This window comes from Tiliqua scincoides, chromosome 6, assembly GCF_035046505.1.
Source record: "Tiliqua scincoides isolate rTilSci1 chromosome 6, rTilSci1.hap2, whole genome shotgun sequence".
Lineage (NCBI taxonomy): Eukaryota > Metazoa > Chordata > Lepidosauria > Squamata > Scincidae > Tiliqua > Tiliqua scincoides.
This window is the reverse complement of record NC_089826.1, coordinates 2,898,475-2,913,368: the sequence shown is the minus strand read 5'-3', so window position 1 is coordinate 2,913,368 and position 14,894 is coordinate 2,898,475. Positions and strand designations below refer to the sequence as shown.

The 14,894-nt window shown below is 49.4% G+C and overlaps 1 protein-coding gene across 2 annotated transcripts in view; it reads right to left on the bottom strand.

Moving 5' to 3' along the window:
- The window catches only part of GFRA4 (GDNF family receptor alpha 4), an 82,030-nt gene that overhangs the window by 21,413 nt on the left and 45,723 nt on the right, over positions 1 to 14,894 (bottom strand). Inside the window, exon 2 of one of the 2 annotated variants that reach the window (XM_066632328.1) lies at positions 10,072 to 10,350. In XM_066632328.1, the coding sequence (XP_066488425.1) occupies positions 10,072 to 10,350 (279 nt within the window). The remainder of the gene's footprint in view (positions 1 to 10,071; positions 10,351 to 14,894) is intronic. The other variant, XM_066632329.1, reaches the window with a different exon arrangement.

Genomic DNA, 14,894 nt, shown 5'->3' with positions numbered 1-14,894 from the left:
CCCAAATCCTAACCAACTTCCCCACACTAACATAGCTGTGCCAATGTGTGAATCCTGCAGTTGGGTGGCAGTCAGGGAGGCCTCCTCAAGGCAAGGGAATGGTTATTCTCTTACTCAGTGCTGGAAAGTTGGTTAGGATTGTGCCCTCTGTGTCTTTGCCATGGCCCTGCCAGGGTTTCCTACAATAAACTCTTGGGAACGTGCACCACAGAAGTCTGACTTGGTCCTGGCTTCTGTATTGGAATCGCGGAAGGCGAGGAGATAGGATGTGGTGTCAGTGGTGGCCCTTTAAGGGTTAAGGCCTGGGCTTTCAGCAGAGGGTGTGCTGCACAGCTGCAGCCACTAGAGGCATTGCGGTCCCTAGGGATATAAGGAGCACCTCATGCAAGAAGGGTTTGTGGGTTGCAGTGGAGAGAGAGTGGAGGAGGGAAAGGAGATTTGCATGTGGGCTAAATGGACTGACTTTGTGGCTATCGTAAGAACATAAGAACAGCCCCACTGGATCAGGCCATGGCCCATCTAGTCCAGCTTCCTGTATCTCACAGCGGCCCACCAAATGCCCCAGGGAGCACACCAGCTAACAAGAGACCTGCAAGGCCTCCTGGGAATTGTAGTTAAGAACATAAGAACAGCCCCACTGGATCAGGCCACAGGCCCATCTAGTCCAGCTTCCTGTATCTCACAGCGACCCACCAAATGCCCCAGGGAGTACACCTGATAACAAGAGACCTCATCCTGGCGCCCCCCCCCCCCCCTACATCTGGCATTCTGACTTAACCCATTCCTAAAATCAGGAGGTTGCGCATACACATCATGGCTTGTACCCCATAATGGATTTTTCCTCCAGAAACTTGTCCAATCCCCTTTTAAAGGCGTCTAGGCTAGACGCCAGCACCACATCCTGTGGCAAGGAGTTCCACAGACCGACCACACGCTGAGTAAAGAAATATTTTCTTTTGTCTGTCCTAACCTGCCCAACACTCAATTTTAGTGGATGTCCCCTGGTTCTGGTGTTATGTGAGAGTGTAAAGAGCATCTCCCTATCCACTCTGTCCATCCCCTGCATAATTTTGTATGTCTCAATCATGTCCCCCCTCAGGCGTCTTTTTTCTAGGCTGAAGAGGCCCAAACACCGCAGCCTTTCCTCATAAGGAAGGTGCCCCAGCCCCGTAATCATCTTAGTCGCTCTCTTTTGCACCTTTTCCATTTCCACTATGTCTTTTTTGAGATGCGGCGACCAGAACTGGACACAATACTCTAGGTGTGGCCTTACCGTAGATTTGTACAACGGCATTATAATACTAGCCGTTTTGTTCTCAATACCCTTCCCAATGATTCCAAGCATAGAATTGGCCTTCTTCACTGCCGCCGCACATTGGGTCGACACTTTCATCGACCTGTCCACCACCACCCCAAGATCTCTCTCCTGATCTGTCACAGACAGCTCAGAACCCATCAGCCTATATCTAAAGTTTTGATTTTTTGCCCCAATGTGCATGACTTTACACTTACTGACATTGAAGTGCATCTGCCATTTTGCTGCTCATTCTGCCAGTCTGGAGAGATCCTTCTGGAGCTCTTCACAATTGCTTCTGGTCTTCACCACTCGGAAAAGTTTGGTGTCGTCCGCAAACTTTGCAACCTCACTGTTCAACCCTGTCTCCAGGTCATTTATGAAGAGGTTGAAAAGCACCGGTCCCAGGACAGATCCTTGGGGCACACCGCTTTTCACCTCTCTCCAGTGTGAAAATTGCCCATTGACACCCACTCTCTGCTTCCTGGCCTCCAACCAGTTCTCAATCCACGAGAGGACCTGTCCTCTAATTCCCTGACTGTGGAGTTTTTTCAGTAGCCTTTGGTGAGGGACCGTGTCAAACACCTTCTGAAAGTCCAGATATATAATGTCCACGGGTTCTCCCGCATCCACATGCCTGTTGACCTTTTCAAAGAATTCTATAAGGTTGGTGAGGCAAGACTTACCCTTACAGAAGCCATGCTGACTCTCCCTCAGCAAGGCCTGTTCGTCTATGTGTTTTGAGTTTTGAGTCAAGTGTGAAGAGACTTGGGCAAGGCAAGTGTTGTGTGTAAGGAAGGAACCGCATCTGGGGTTCTTGGCACTCATTCTGAGAGAGATTTATAGAAGCCCAGTTAAACAGAAGGTGAATGTGAGCAAAGGCGCTTCCATGTACTTAGTGGCATAGCTGTAGGGAAGGTGCCATAAGTACTGCAGGCCCCTCCCACTCACCAGTGGAGCCATTCCAGGCAGCGATGGCAACATGCAGGAGTGCTCTGTGCATTGCCATTGCTACCAGGAATACCTCCAACAGCAAGTGGGCCATTTACACGGTGTGCTGCAGGACTTAGCGGCTGCCCCCTCCTAGTGGAGCGGAGTCCGCCACTTAGACTCCATTTTGGTTGGGGTGGGGATGAAAATATGGACTCCAAGCCTTCACCAAGGGAGTTGGGCTTTGAAGAAAGACGGGGAGGTGGGGCTCTGGGATGGAGTTCTAGGCTTAACAGGCAGTGAGGGAAGTCATGCACATTGGGGCAAAAAATCAAAACTTTAGCTACAGGCTGATGGGTTCTGAGCTGTCTGTGACAGATCAGGAGAGAGATCTTGGGGTGGTGGTGGACAGGTTGATGAAAGTGTCAACCCAATGTGCGGCGGCAGTGAAGAAGGCCAATTCTATGCTTGGGATCATTAGAAAAGGTATTGAGAAGAAAACGGTTAATATAATGCTGTTGGACAAATCAATGGTCAGGCCACACCTGGAGTATTGTGTCCAGTTCTGGTCGCCACATCTCAAAAAGGACATAGTGGAAATGGAAAAGGTGCAAAAGAGAGTTACTAAGGTGATTGCTGGGCTGGGGCACCTTCCTTATGAGGAAAGGCTACGGCGTTTCGGCCTCTTCAGCCTAGAAAAGAGACGCCTGAGGGGGGACATGATTGAGACATACAAAATTATGCAGGGGATGGACAGAGTGGATAGGGAGATGCTCTTTACACTCTCACATAACACCAGAACCACTAAAATTGAGTGTTGGGAGAGTTAGAACAGACAAAAGAAAATATTTCTTTACTCAGGGTGTGGTTGGTCTGTGGAACTCCTTGCCACAGGATGTGGTGATGGCGTCTAGCCTGGACGCCTTTAAAAGGGGATTGGACAAGTTTCTGGAGGAAAAATCCATTACGGGGTACAAGCCATGATGTGTATGTGCAACTTCCTGATTTTAGAAATGGGCTATGCAAGATGCAAGGGAGGGCACCAGGATGAGGTCTCTTGTTATCTGGTGTGCTCCTTGGGGCATTTGGTGGGCCACTGTGAGATACAGGAAGCTGGACTAGATGGGCCTATGGCCTGATCCAGTGGGGCTGTTCTTATGTTCTTAACTACAATTCCCAGGAGGACTTGCAGGTCTTCTTGCTATCTGGTGTGCTCCCTGGGGCATTTGGTGGGCCTCTGTGAGATACAGGAAGCTGGACTAGATGGGCCTATGGCCTGATCCAGTGGGGCTGTTCTTATGTTCTTATGTTCTTATGAGGAAGAGTGGCAAGAGTCATTTATAGGAGCAGGAGAACGTGGATGGCCCAGTGTCTCCTTATCTGCACTGGGTCACACCTGGATGTCAAAGACGTCCTCTTTGCACCTTCCAAAGGTGCCTCTTTGTGCTTTCCACCACCCAGACAGTCTTCCTTTCTCACTCTATACCTTCTCCTTGTCATAATTCATCCCCATGTTTTTCTTCTCAGCCTCCCTACCTTTGCCTTCGGTCCCCAGTGGCGTTTTATTAATCCATCTATTTTCCAGCCCACGCTTGGGTGCTCCTGTTTTACTCCCGGTTTAATTTTCATGGCGCATAAAACACTCATGGCCCTGACAAGGCAAGAGTTATGACTCCCAGAGTTAACGTTTTTACGAGGTCCCTTAAAAACTCAATACTTGCCAAAAAAATTAGTGGCTTGGAGGAACAAGATACAGTCTAGGGCTGTAATGCTCTAATTATCACACTTAAGTGGCCATCAAGATGATTTTTGTACATGGGCGCACCCTCCCTTGCCAATCATGAGCGTGACAGAAACAGCAACACTGGGAGGGCTTCTGCTGTCTTTGGGATGCATTCCTGGTTCAAGGAGGAGCCACAAAAACAGTCTGTGTAGTGTCTTCCCTGATACATTTGCATCCAGAGTCCCCATCAAAATATCAGTGATGGTACCAGTCAGCTGTTCAGAAGGAGGAGCAGAGGAATGGATTTATTTATTATTATTTTGTTTATTGGATTTATATTCTGCCTTTCTCCCAAAGGGCACCCAAGGCGGCTATTTATGTTGGGCCCTACCACTTTCCTGCCAGAACCTGACCAAAAAGGGATGAAGGTTCCTCCTCAGAGAAGGAGGACCCCATTGTCATCCTGAACACCATCCTAGTGGAATCAAGGGGAGTCTAGACCGGCAATTGTCAATGTTTTACTCCTCACACTGCACTGACCTCTGTGGTTTTTGCCTCTTGTAAGGTCATTTCTGGGAGACGCTTCCAGGTTCAGCGGCTCTGTTTCTAGGGTAAACGTAGTAGTGAATTGTCCGCCCCTCTTCCTCCAGCTCAGGAAGAGGAACAGACAATTTGGTACTACAGACGGTCGCTGGAAGGTTGGGACACTCAAGCCCCACTCCCAGGGTCTCTGTGACTTAGCTCAATTTGTGGAGAATGTCTTTGCCAGTTCTGGACTCCCACCAAGACGTCTGGAGCTGGGGAGAGGCTGGTGACACTTGCAGTTAGCCTAAGAACCAACACTAATGGTTTTTGTGGGTCCCTCCCAGCTGGGGCGAGGAGCAATTATCATTAGTTAGTACTTTAAAAATGCCTGAAATTGCTAGGGAGGGCACAAATGTCTCTGGCCTCTCTTTATTTTCCTCCAAGTTCCTTGGATGTTTCTTCAGCCCAGAAGACTGCAAAAACCACTTCAAAATTTTCCCTCTGATAATAATCAGTGGCCTGTCCACTCTGCCTAGTTGTTGTTGGCATCCTTCAGTCTCAGAAGACTATGGTGTCACGCTCTGAATGGTGGTTCTGGAACAGAGTGTCCTCTCCAGTGCGCGAGGCCTGGGTAAAGTAGGTATGGAGGATAGGCTGTTACCCATGCAGCAAATCCCCCCTCTCCACGTCGCTGAAATGGTCCAATGGAAAGGCAGAAGCCAATATGATTGGTTCCGGAGGCGTCACAGGAGTTGCCAGAACGTGACTGTGTTTAGCCATGAACTGCCTTAGGGACTCCGGCTCCGGATTTTGCCTCGAGGTTGACTCCTGAAGCCTTTTCCATAACTGGATGTAGCCACAAGGCAGTGGAGGTTTGGGATCAGAGTTTTCCTTCTCTCAGATGAGCTGCCTTCCCAGGCTGACGAGTCCCATCTACCCGTGGCCGTTTAGTCGCCTCTTACGACAAGTACAGCCAAACTGAGGGCCTATTCTTATCCCCAGCCCCCAGGGGAAAGTTAAGCATTTGTTAAGTTAAGCATCTGCCTAGTTAAGCATTTGGAATCTGTTCTGATTTTGATTCAGGTCCTAAGCCAGTTGTGGCTGCCCAGCAACTGGCGTTCAGTGCCATTTTGAACATGTTGAAGTGTCTGTTGCTGCGTCCTCCTCCAAGCCTTGTACTCCCCCACCCCATTGCCTGGGTTGCATAATCCCTTTAAACAAACAGATAGCACAGTCCTAGACTGCACTTGGCAACAAGCCCCATTGAGGTCCGTGGGACTCCTAGGTAAGTGTATATAGAACTGCAGCCCGAAATGCTCTCTCCGGGCTGTAATCTTGCTAGGACGTGGCTGTGGGGTGTGTGTGATGGGGACACAGCCTTGGGGATTGTCATGAAAACCTCCTGCAGTCCAGCATTTACCAGGACACCACCAATGGGAATCCTTCCCCATCTCACTATGTCACAGCTCTCTGCCTTTTCCTGGCCCTGCTCTAGATCACAGGTCACCCCTGGCAGTGAGATTCTAAGAGATGTGATGTCATGCAGTGGGTAAGCGCCTTACTACAAATTCCAGGTAATGACTGGAGGCCAACCAAGAGGAGCAAGGCTTTGGCTGATGCTCAGCGCACCGCTTGGTGCTCTCTGGTTCCTGGATTTACCATGTCACTAGCTGAATGGGGGCAGGAGAACTGGTAGCTCTGTCTGTTGCCAGCATCCCAGGCTCAGGAAGCCAGGCAGGTAGGCTGTGTGGGGAAAAAAAGACCCTCTGAGAGGAGCACAGAACTCCATGATTCTGACTCAGAATCAGATTGCAGTAGCACCCACAGGTGATCAGATGTCCAATCTGCATAACCCATGAACATGGACTAGGCAAGCCGCACAGCTCAGAGTCAAGCTCCGTGTGGCACAGAGCTTGGCAACGTGGAAGTTTTCATCTCTATGACGTAGCGATAAGACAGGGAAATGGGATACAAATATAGTTGAAGAAGAGGTTTAAGGCAGAGGATGATCCGATTATGATGTTGTTTTCTCATTTTTTTTTTCTCAGATTCAAAGGTCAGGTATATGGAGGACAATCCATAAACAACATGACCAAACAGGCTAGAAGGAGAGGTTCGCGAGATTATTTTAGTAGCTCCTTATTTTGACTTGAGCAGGAATAACAGGAAATAGGAGATTATTATATTTAACTGAACTTTAGATTTAATACTCCAAATTAAAAGAGAAGTAATGAAAAGGGACGTATAGTTGGTTGCCTCTTATCTCTGTAGATCTGCTGGTGGTTGAAAACTGGAGGTTTAAAGAGAGCTTGGAAATGAGAATTATCCATTCCAACCTTTTACCAGCCCCTTTTCTCGCATATCTCACTCATTATTTGGAATTAAGAGCAAAAAGCTGAGATGTAGGCGGCTGGGATCTGCTGTCGCAATTTTTATTGCTTGAGAGAAGTTGAGGATTAAGAGAACTGGATTGTGGGCTGGTCGACTCTGTTCTCGATGGTTCTTTCTTAGGAGCAGGGCTGGCCTCATGGTGCAGCAACCAGAAACAGTTGCATCTGCAGCCAATTGTGAGGGGGGCAGTGGTGTAGCTAGAGGGGGTGCAAAGCACTGAGTTTTGCAGGGAGCCTCACTGCAGAGTGCAAGTCCCCCTTCATTCCAGGTGGGGGATCAGAATGCCTCTGTTCTGCCATCCCTGGCTCTGAAGGGGAGGGGGGTATTTTTCATGCAGGGATGGTGGACCTGAGTGGTTCAGGTTGTGCATCCCTACCTAGCACTCCAGTTTTTTTTCTTCTAATTAATCCCACTGAGTACTGGGACGACTATACAGAATTAGGTAACTTGGGCTGTAATCCTATACATGCATATATGGGAGTAGGTCCCATTAAACTAACTGAGCCTTACTTCTGAGCAGACATGCATAGGATGACACTGTTGGTTAATAGTGAAAAGTATAGGGCAGTTAGGATATGAGCTCCTTTTTCATTCTCTTTGGTTGACAGGGATGGACTGGAACTCTAGATCTAATGTGTCAGGCTCTAATATTATAGAATAATAACTGGGTGACTCTGAAGTATTTTACCTGAGTATTAATAATTTCATACAATAGGTACTGTTGAGTATTTCTGTATTTAGCTTATGGAATGCCAGATGCAAGGGAGGGCACCAGGATGAGGTCTCTTGTTATCTGGTGTGCCCCCGGGGCATTTGGTGGGCCACTGTTTGATACAGGAAGCTGGACGATGGGCCTATGGCCTGATCCAGTGGGGCTGTTCTTATGTTTTTATGAATATGGACTGTACTGAGAGAGTTTGACTGTAAGATGATGATTGGGTGGACATCAGTATTCATTGCTTAGTTTTGACTGGGATTGAACTGGATGTTAAGCTATGGCTTTTTTGAAGATAGCATGTTGAAGTGTCTGGAAATAAAGATGAAGTGTATAAAAGTATACATGCATTGGAGAAAATGGCTAGAGAGAGATTTTATCTCTTTTCTTCAACATTGGAGGATGGGGGGTCAATTTCAGCTGCAGAACCAGGACAAACAAAAGACAGGATTTCCTTAGTGAATGATAATTAACACCTGGAATTTATTGCTGCAAGGTTTCAAGAATTCTAATATTTGATGTTGAAAAATGCATGGATGGTGGCCAAGTGGAGCCTCCATGTTCAGCAGCAGTTCAACACTGAATACAAATTGTTGCGCGGGGCGGTGGGGATAAGTTGTGGAGAAAGAGTGTTGCCTTCAGGCCCTGCTTGAGCTTCCCGGAGCATTTGTCTGGCTCTTGTGTAAAAGCGGACCCTGCGCAGGAAGGAGGCTTGCTTGCTTTTCTCCAGCAGGGCCTTTCTTATGAGGAAAATCAAGAAGGGCAGATCTTTACATCTCTTGCTGAAGGCACAAAGATGCAGGAGAAGGGAGATTTTGGTGAGTCCCTCCAAAACTGGGAGACCGACCAGGAGAAACAATCAGGGTGTTAGCTGGCCTGCGAGGGATGATAGATCCGGACAATTCATAACGTTGCTGGTTCATATAGCATTTGATAGCCCACCCTTCAGTTTGAAGTAGAACTTCCAGGGTGGTCTACAGTCATGGTGAAAACCATCAATACCCAACAGATTCCAACATACTAAAAACAGTCTTTTGCAGCAGAGCCACATTCCTTCCTGCGTCCACCCCCTGAAGGCACCCGTTGTGGTAGGAACATCTCCCCCACCACTGAGTGCTCCCCCCTTAGCTTAGTCCCAGAGAGTAGAAGCTGGCACCAGGCAAGGTGGTTTTATAGGACTTCTCGGAAGTGTGCAGACATTTCCATGAGCTGTTGTTATTAGCAACAGGAATAATGGAAGGTGTTCCAAGCTTTGGTCTGAAAGGCCCTGATGCAACTTCCTGGTCTCTGCCACTGCCAGCGAAACTGGTGCCAGCAGTGCCACTGCCACTGACAGCTCTCTGGTGCGAAACTGCCAGGGGATTAAGAAGTTTGTGGAAGAAGCTGACCGTGGCATAAATGTGGGTGCGCAAAGGACCCCGAGATGAGGCTCTGTCTTCAGGTGGAAGGAGAAACCCTTCAGGCTCCTGCTGGAGTTTCTCGGCAAGCCTGATCGTGCCGACTCACCTGTGCCAGGTGGGGCAGGCAGTTCAAAGAAGCAGACGGCATAGGAGAGGCACCTCTGTGCTGAGGCGGCCACACAAATGTTGTGTGCTACTTGGGTGGGGGAGGGAGCTGTTTGTCCCTCGGTTGCTGATCTGATGGGCACTTGGCTCCTGCGGTGGCCGCAGGCTCACCTAGCTGGAAGCGGCAGGAGGTTTTCTCTGTAGATCCACCTCCCCCTGTTCGTTTTCTGCCACCACGCCTGATTCCAAAAGGCCCACACTGAGCTCAAAGGGCCTTTGAGGGGTTGTCATGCCAACCAGCTACCACGAGATGCGGCCCAGAACGAGCACGAAGGTCATCGGGAACAACATCAGGCGGCGCTTGAAAAGCGACAGCCTTTTCCCTGTTCGGAGGCAGGCGGCGGCTGCTTTCTCTTGGGCACAACTTGCCCCGCTTTGTCCTACAGAGCTGGCGTAGGACGAGTGGGTATGGGGAGGGTCCTGGCAGGTGCCTTCTGGGGATCCGCACCTGGCCAAAGGGGGCACCAAAGATGAGCTGCATGTGGGGAAGAGGAGGGGAAGGAGCTGCTCTTCTGGACTTTATTAACCCCCCCCCCCCCATTCATATCTGCACTGCTTGACTCTGTTTCTGGGATCTGTGTAAAGTGCTCACCATTGTTTGGAAGCTTTTTGTGGCCTGGACACTGGGCGCCTGAACCCGGTGGCATAGCTGGAGGGGGGTGGAGCACTCAACCTGGCAGGGAGGTGGGCGAGCGGCCCCTCCCTTCGGAGCCATTCCCGGCGGGGGGAGTAAAACGGAGCCGTACGGTCTACTCATTTTGCCTCGCGATCTACCGGTAGATCGTGATCCACCTATTGAGCACCCCTGCAATAAGCCCTCCTGCCCACTTTGCCTTGATGCTCCATCCTCTTCCCCCCATTGCTTCCAGTTTCTCCTACCCTCTCCTACCCTCTCCTAACTGTGGATGAGCCCCACTGACCAACTGACCTTCCATCAAGGTGTGGTGGATGCTCCAGTAGACGCTCAGACAATGCTTCTCCTTCTTCATGCCCCGCTTGCACTTGCAGCCGTACAGCTGGCTGGAGAGAAGGGCCGTCACGGTGTTCCGGCACTGGCTCTTGGCGTCTGGGCCCAGTTTGTTGGCTCCATTCCCAGCAATGCATTGCCGGAGGGTCCGGAACTTGGAGCTGCAGCTGGGGTCGTTGGTGCAGGATTCCCCAGCTTGCAGGCAGTCGCGGGTGGAGCTGACCACATCTGTCATGCCTTCTGGGGAGGAACAAAAGAAATGCTTAGGTGGATAACATTCCTAGGTTTTTCTTTTCTATTAGGTGATGTTAAGATCCCCAGCTGGTAAGCTTCAAGCCAACTGGAGCTGCCCTTGAAGGTGGTTTGAGAAATAGTACAAAATATAGTGATTAGGCTATGAACTGGAACTGAGAGCCCAATTCGATCCCTCCCCCACTGCCTAAGCCAAATGGCACATCTGTATCAGGTGTGGGGAGGTGAGAGATTGGCAGGTTTGGGAGGAGAAAGGAAATAATTTCTCCTTACCACTCTGGAACCTCCCACTCCACAAAGGGGGTAGAAAGGGGCAGAGAGGCTTGAAAGTGAGGGGCTGGAGATAGGATCCGGTGCAGGCCATTGCCACCCAATCCACCCCTCTCACCACCTCCCTGCCTCCATGAAACTCACTTGGGCAAGTCATGATCTCCCAGCCAATCCCCAAAGCTAGCTGAAGCACACAAGCTAGAGAAATAAAAGATGCCCCCACATGGGGAAGCATTTAGCAGTCAGGCATAATTAAGAGTTTATTCTGGAAACATTTTAATGTTGGAAACCCATTTCTGGACTAGATGTACCTTGGTCTGAAGCCTGGCTGTGTAGACCAAATCCCCCCCAGGTTTTCAGTACCCCTTTCATTTGTTCAAGTGTTGGATAACTGTATTTTTATTGCCTTTGTTTGTAGCCCCCCTTTATGATGCTGGTGAGGCAGGCTGTGCAGCATGGCCTTTCCCAGTTTGAAGAGACACTTGGCCAACAGTCTGAGGCAAAGAGGCAAAGAAGGAAGGCCCACAGCCAGGGAGACAGACCAGGGACAGACTGCACTTGCTCCCGGTGTGGAAGGGATTGTCACTCCCGAATCGGCCTTTTCAGCCACACTAGACGCTGTGCCAGAACCACCTTTCAGAGCGCGATACCAGAGTCTTTCGAGACTGAAGGGTGCCAACATGGCATGGCCTATCTTTGCAGGTCCACTACAGTGACGGAACACACATTCTGGTCATGTGAAACAGCAAACAGTGGAGGGAGCCCTCATCCCACAGCTCATGCAAGAGGTCAAACAGTCGCCCTCACACTGAGAGCAGTTGCATCAGGCCAGTGTGGGCTCCAGCAAGTCTCCAGGGGGCCAGAGGCTCATTGGAGACTAGGGGCTCCCTGAGGGGCGCATTGAGTGTCCTCGAGGGCCGCAAGTGGCCCCAGGGCTGGGGTTTGGGCACCCCTGGTCTACAGTATCTGTCAAGGTCATGTGGGCAGTTATTTTAACAAGCTGTCCAACAATCATGGAACTTCCTCTCTTTGGAGACTTGCAAAGTTTGAGCTTGAGCATCTTCCTGGAACATTCAGAGACTTCTCTGTTGAACTTTAATAGTCGGCAGGAATTAGCTTGTTAAGACTTGGGGTCAGTGGCATAGCTAGAGGGGATGCAAGGCACCAAGTTTTGCAGGGAGCCTCACTGCAGTGTGCAAGCAGCCCTTCCCCCTCCCCTACAGATCCATTCCAGGCAGTGGGCATATGCCTCTGTTTTGCAACCACCACCTGGAATGGCTCCGAAGGGGAGGGGGGCCTGCTTGCATGCCACAGTGAGGCTCCCTTCAAAACTTGGTGCTTTGCACCCCCTTTTAGCTTTGCCACTGGGTGGAATAGAGGAGGATATTACTGGGGAGCAGGATGTCTCATTGAACTGTATTTTGTTTTTCTGTTTTAATGTAATAATCAGACCCCCACAAAAGACCAGCACAGCAGCAGCAAAGGCAATTAACCATCACCATAAGATTGTAGGAAGTAGCAGGTCTTTGATATGTAGTGACAAGTGGGCAGTGATGGGGCCATGTGGTCTTCCCCAGGATTTCATTCCATGGCAATGATGTCACAATTAAAAAATGTTCTTGCAGTGCAATCCATAATATGGTAACTTGGAAGTAAGCCCTACTGTGCTTGATGCAACTTCGTATCAGGAAATTGAAGTTTTTTGTACACACAGACAACAAGGGAGCTTGGAACAGGCCCTCTGATATTGATCAGTCTGTTCTTTGCCTTATGTGAGGTAGGAATGAGAATAGCACCAGAAAGTATGTGTGTGCACACTTCCTGTAGAAGAGCACATGGCTCATTCATTTATCCTTTGGCTGATGTGCTGAGCAGTAGTGAAAGAGACAGCAAAGAGGACTGTTTCATTGGTGCATGTACTCAACCCTGGCCTGACTTGCTGCGGCTGGGTGTCGCTGAATCTGTCCCCTCCTTCCCCTATGGCAGAACTGGAGAGGTTCAATTTCTGCACAGAGGATTCTTAAAGTTTCACTCTCAAGCGGGCTTAATATGTTTTTGTAGAGAAATCAGCGCTAATTCAGCCCTATTCAGTTCACCAAGTTCTGTGGGTAATGAATGTGTGGGCAGTGAAGGAGTGACAACGCAAGAAGCGAGCAGATCATACCCCTACCATAAGAATTGCAAAAGGAGATGGAGTGCGAACTGGAATCCTTCCCTCTGCCTGAAAAATTACTTGACCAGGTTTATTAAATTAATGGGATGATGATGATGCCAGGTCCTTACAACTTCCAATCAAATATGTGTTGTTGTTTTTTGAGGGGTGGTGGTGGCATTTAATCAGATGCTTCAGTAAAACTCCATGGGGGGAACATTTTGATAGAAATGTTCATATCCAATCTGTTTCTGCAGTGTGTCTCATAAGAACAGCCCCACTGGATCAGGCCATAGGCCCATCTAGTCCAGCTTCCTGTATCTCACAGCGGCCCACCAAATGCCCCAGGGAGCACACCAGATAACAAGAGACCTGCAAGGCTTCCTGGGAATTGTAGTTAAGAACATAAGAACAGCCCCACTGGATCAGGCCATAGGCCCATCTAGTCCAGCTTCCTGTATCTCACAGCGGCCCGCCAAATGCCCCAAGGAGCACACCAGATAACAAGAGACCTCATCCTGGTGCCCTCCCTTGCATCTGGCATTCTGACATAGCCCATTTCTAAAATCAGGAGGTTGCGCATACACATCATGGCTTGTACCTCATAATGGATCTTTCGTCCAGAAACTTGTCCAATCCCCTTTTAAAGGCGTCCAGGCATCTCATTCATGCACACATTCATGCACACAAAGGCGTCTCATTCATGCACACACACAGACCAGTAACACAGAGGGGAGAAGGGACACAATGGAGCTGAAGGAGCCAAAAGTGGCTTCAAGCTGTGCCACCCTTGTGCCACATCACATTAGGAAATCCTAAAGACATTGAGCAATAGAGAATTCCTGGTGCATCCAGCTGGGAACATGGGCCAAGTCATTGGGAATCCCCGAATCCAAGGAAAAAGTCAACGGGGGAGAATTTTGGAAGCATCCCTGATCTGAAGCACAGCCAAACTTGAACTGTTCTCCCCAAAGTTTCTCAGAGCACAATCTTATGCATGTCTGCTCAGAAGCAACTCCCATTATAGTCAATGGAGCTTGCTCCCAGGAAAGTGTGAATAGGATTGCAGCCTATGTCAGACAAATGTTTTCGGTGCCTGATCCTCGTGGACATGCAGGCAGGACTTCTCAGTAGATAGACCTTGGATTTCTGGGCGAAGGAAGTTTAATTGCTCTTTTGGAAAAACTTGAACGCAGACAGCACTGCTGACTCTGTGCAAGCACATTTCTCCAAATGGGGAGCCAGGAACATGAGGGCACCAATGACATGCTGAGCACATTTGCTTCCGGGCATCCGCGCTGTCTTTTTGTGCCCACTCCAGTGTGAAAGTCTCTCATTAAGAGCTCCTGGCAGCGACCCCCCAGGGACTTGTTCAAACAGGGTCCTCAACACTTCAGCTCCTACTCACTGAGTTCATGGTTTGTCCCTCCGGCGGTTTCTGACCCATGTTCAGAAAGAAAAAAATTGAAAGGTATCACAGAGCTTCTTTCCAATAAATTGTGGCAATGGCCCATTGAGTTTGGTTGTGCTCAAGGGCTCCCTTCCCGTACACACTTAAGTCAACTGAATTGTCATAGCTCCCCGCAAGGGCTATGTAGATGGTCTGTTGGAAACCCCTTGTCCCCCCCACAGAGCAGAAGTTTCCAGGGTGCACTCTAAGGAGGGGCTATGACTGTGGCATTTCTTATGGTCTGCAGTGGGGCTGTGGTGTGTGTGCTGCTTTTCTGGGGGAGACCTGGCAAATACAGAGTATGGTTCAGAAATTTGCTTCCTGATCATTTCAGCTTTAAAAAGCATCGTAGTTTTTATGTCTGCAAAGCTGTGCTCCTGAGGAATAACCCCATGTGGTCTGAAACATGGAGCGGCACAGTGGCCACCTTCTCTAAATGGTATCCCTCCTCTTGGGACCTTGTGAGGGGCTTCACCTCTCTCAACCAGGAAGAGTTCTATGCACAGTTCTTTGAACCTCTCTCAAGCCCTAAAGGGAGGTCCAGCAGCTATTCCCATTATCCTCCAGCTCTGTACTAAGAGTTGTGGGTCAGAGTGGAGGGAGAGAGCTGGGGCCATGACCGCCTTGCCAAATGTACTTTAGTTCGTAAAAGCTTTCAAA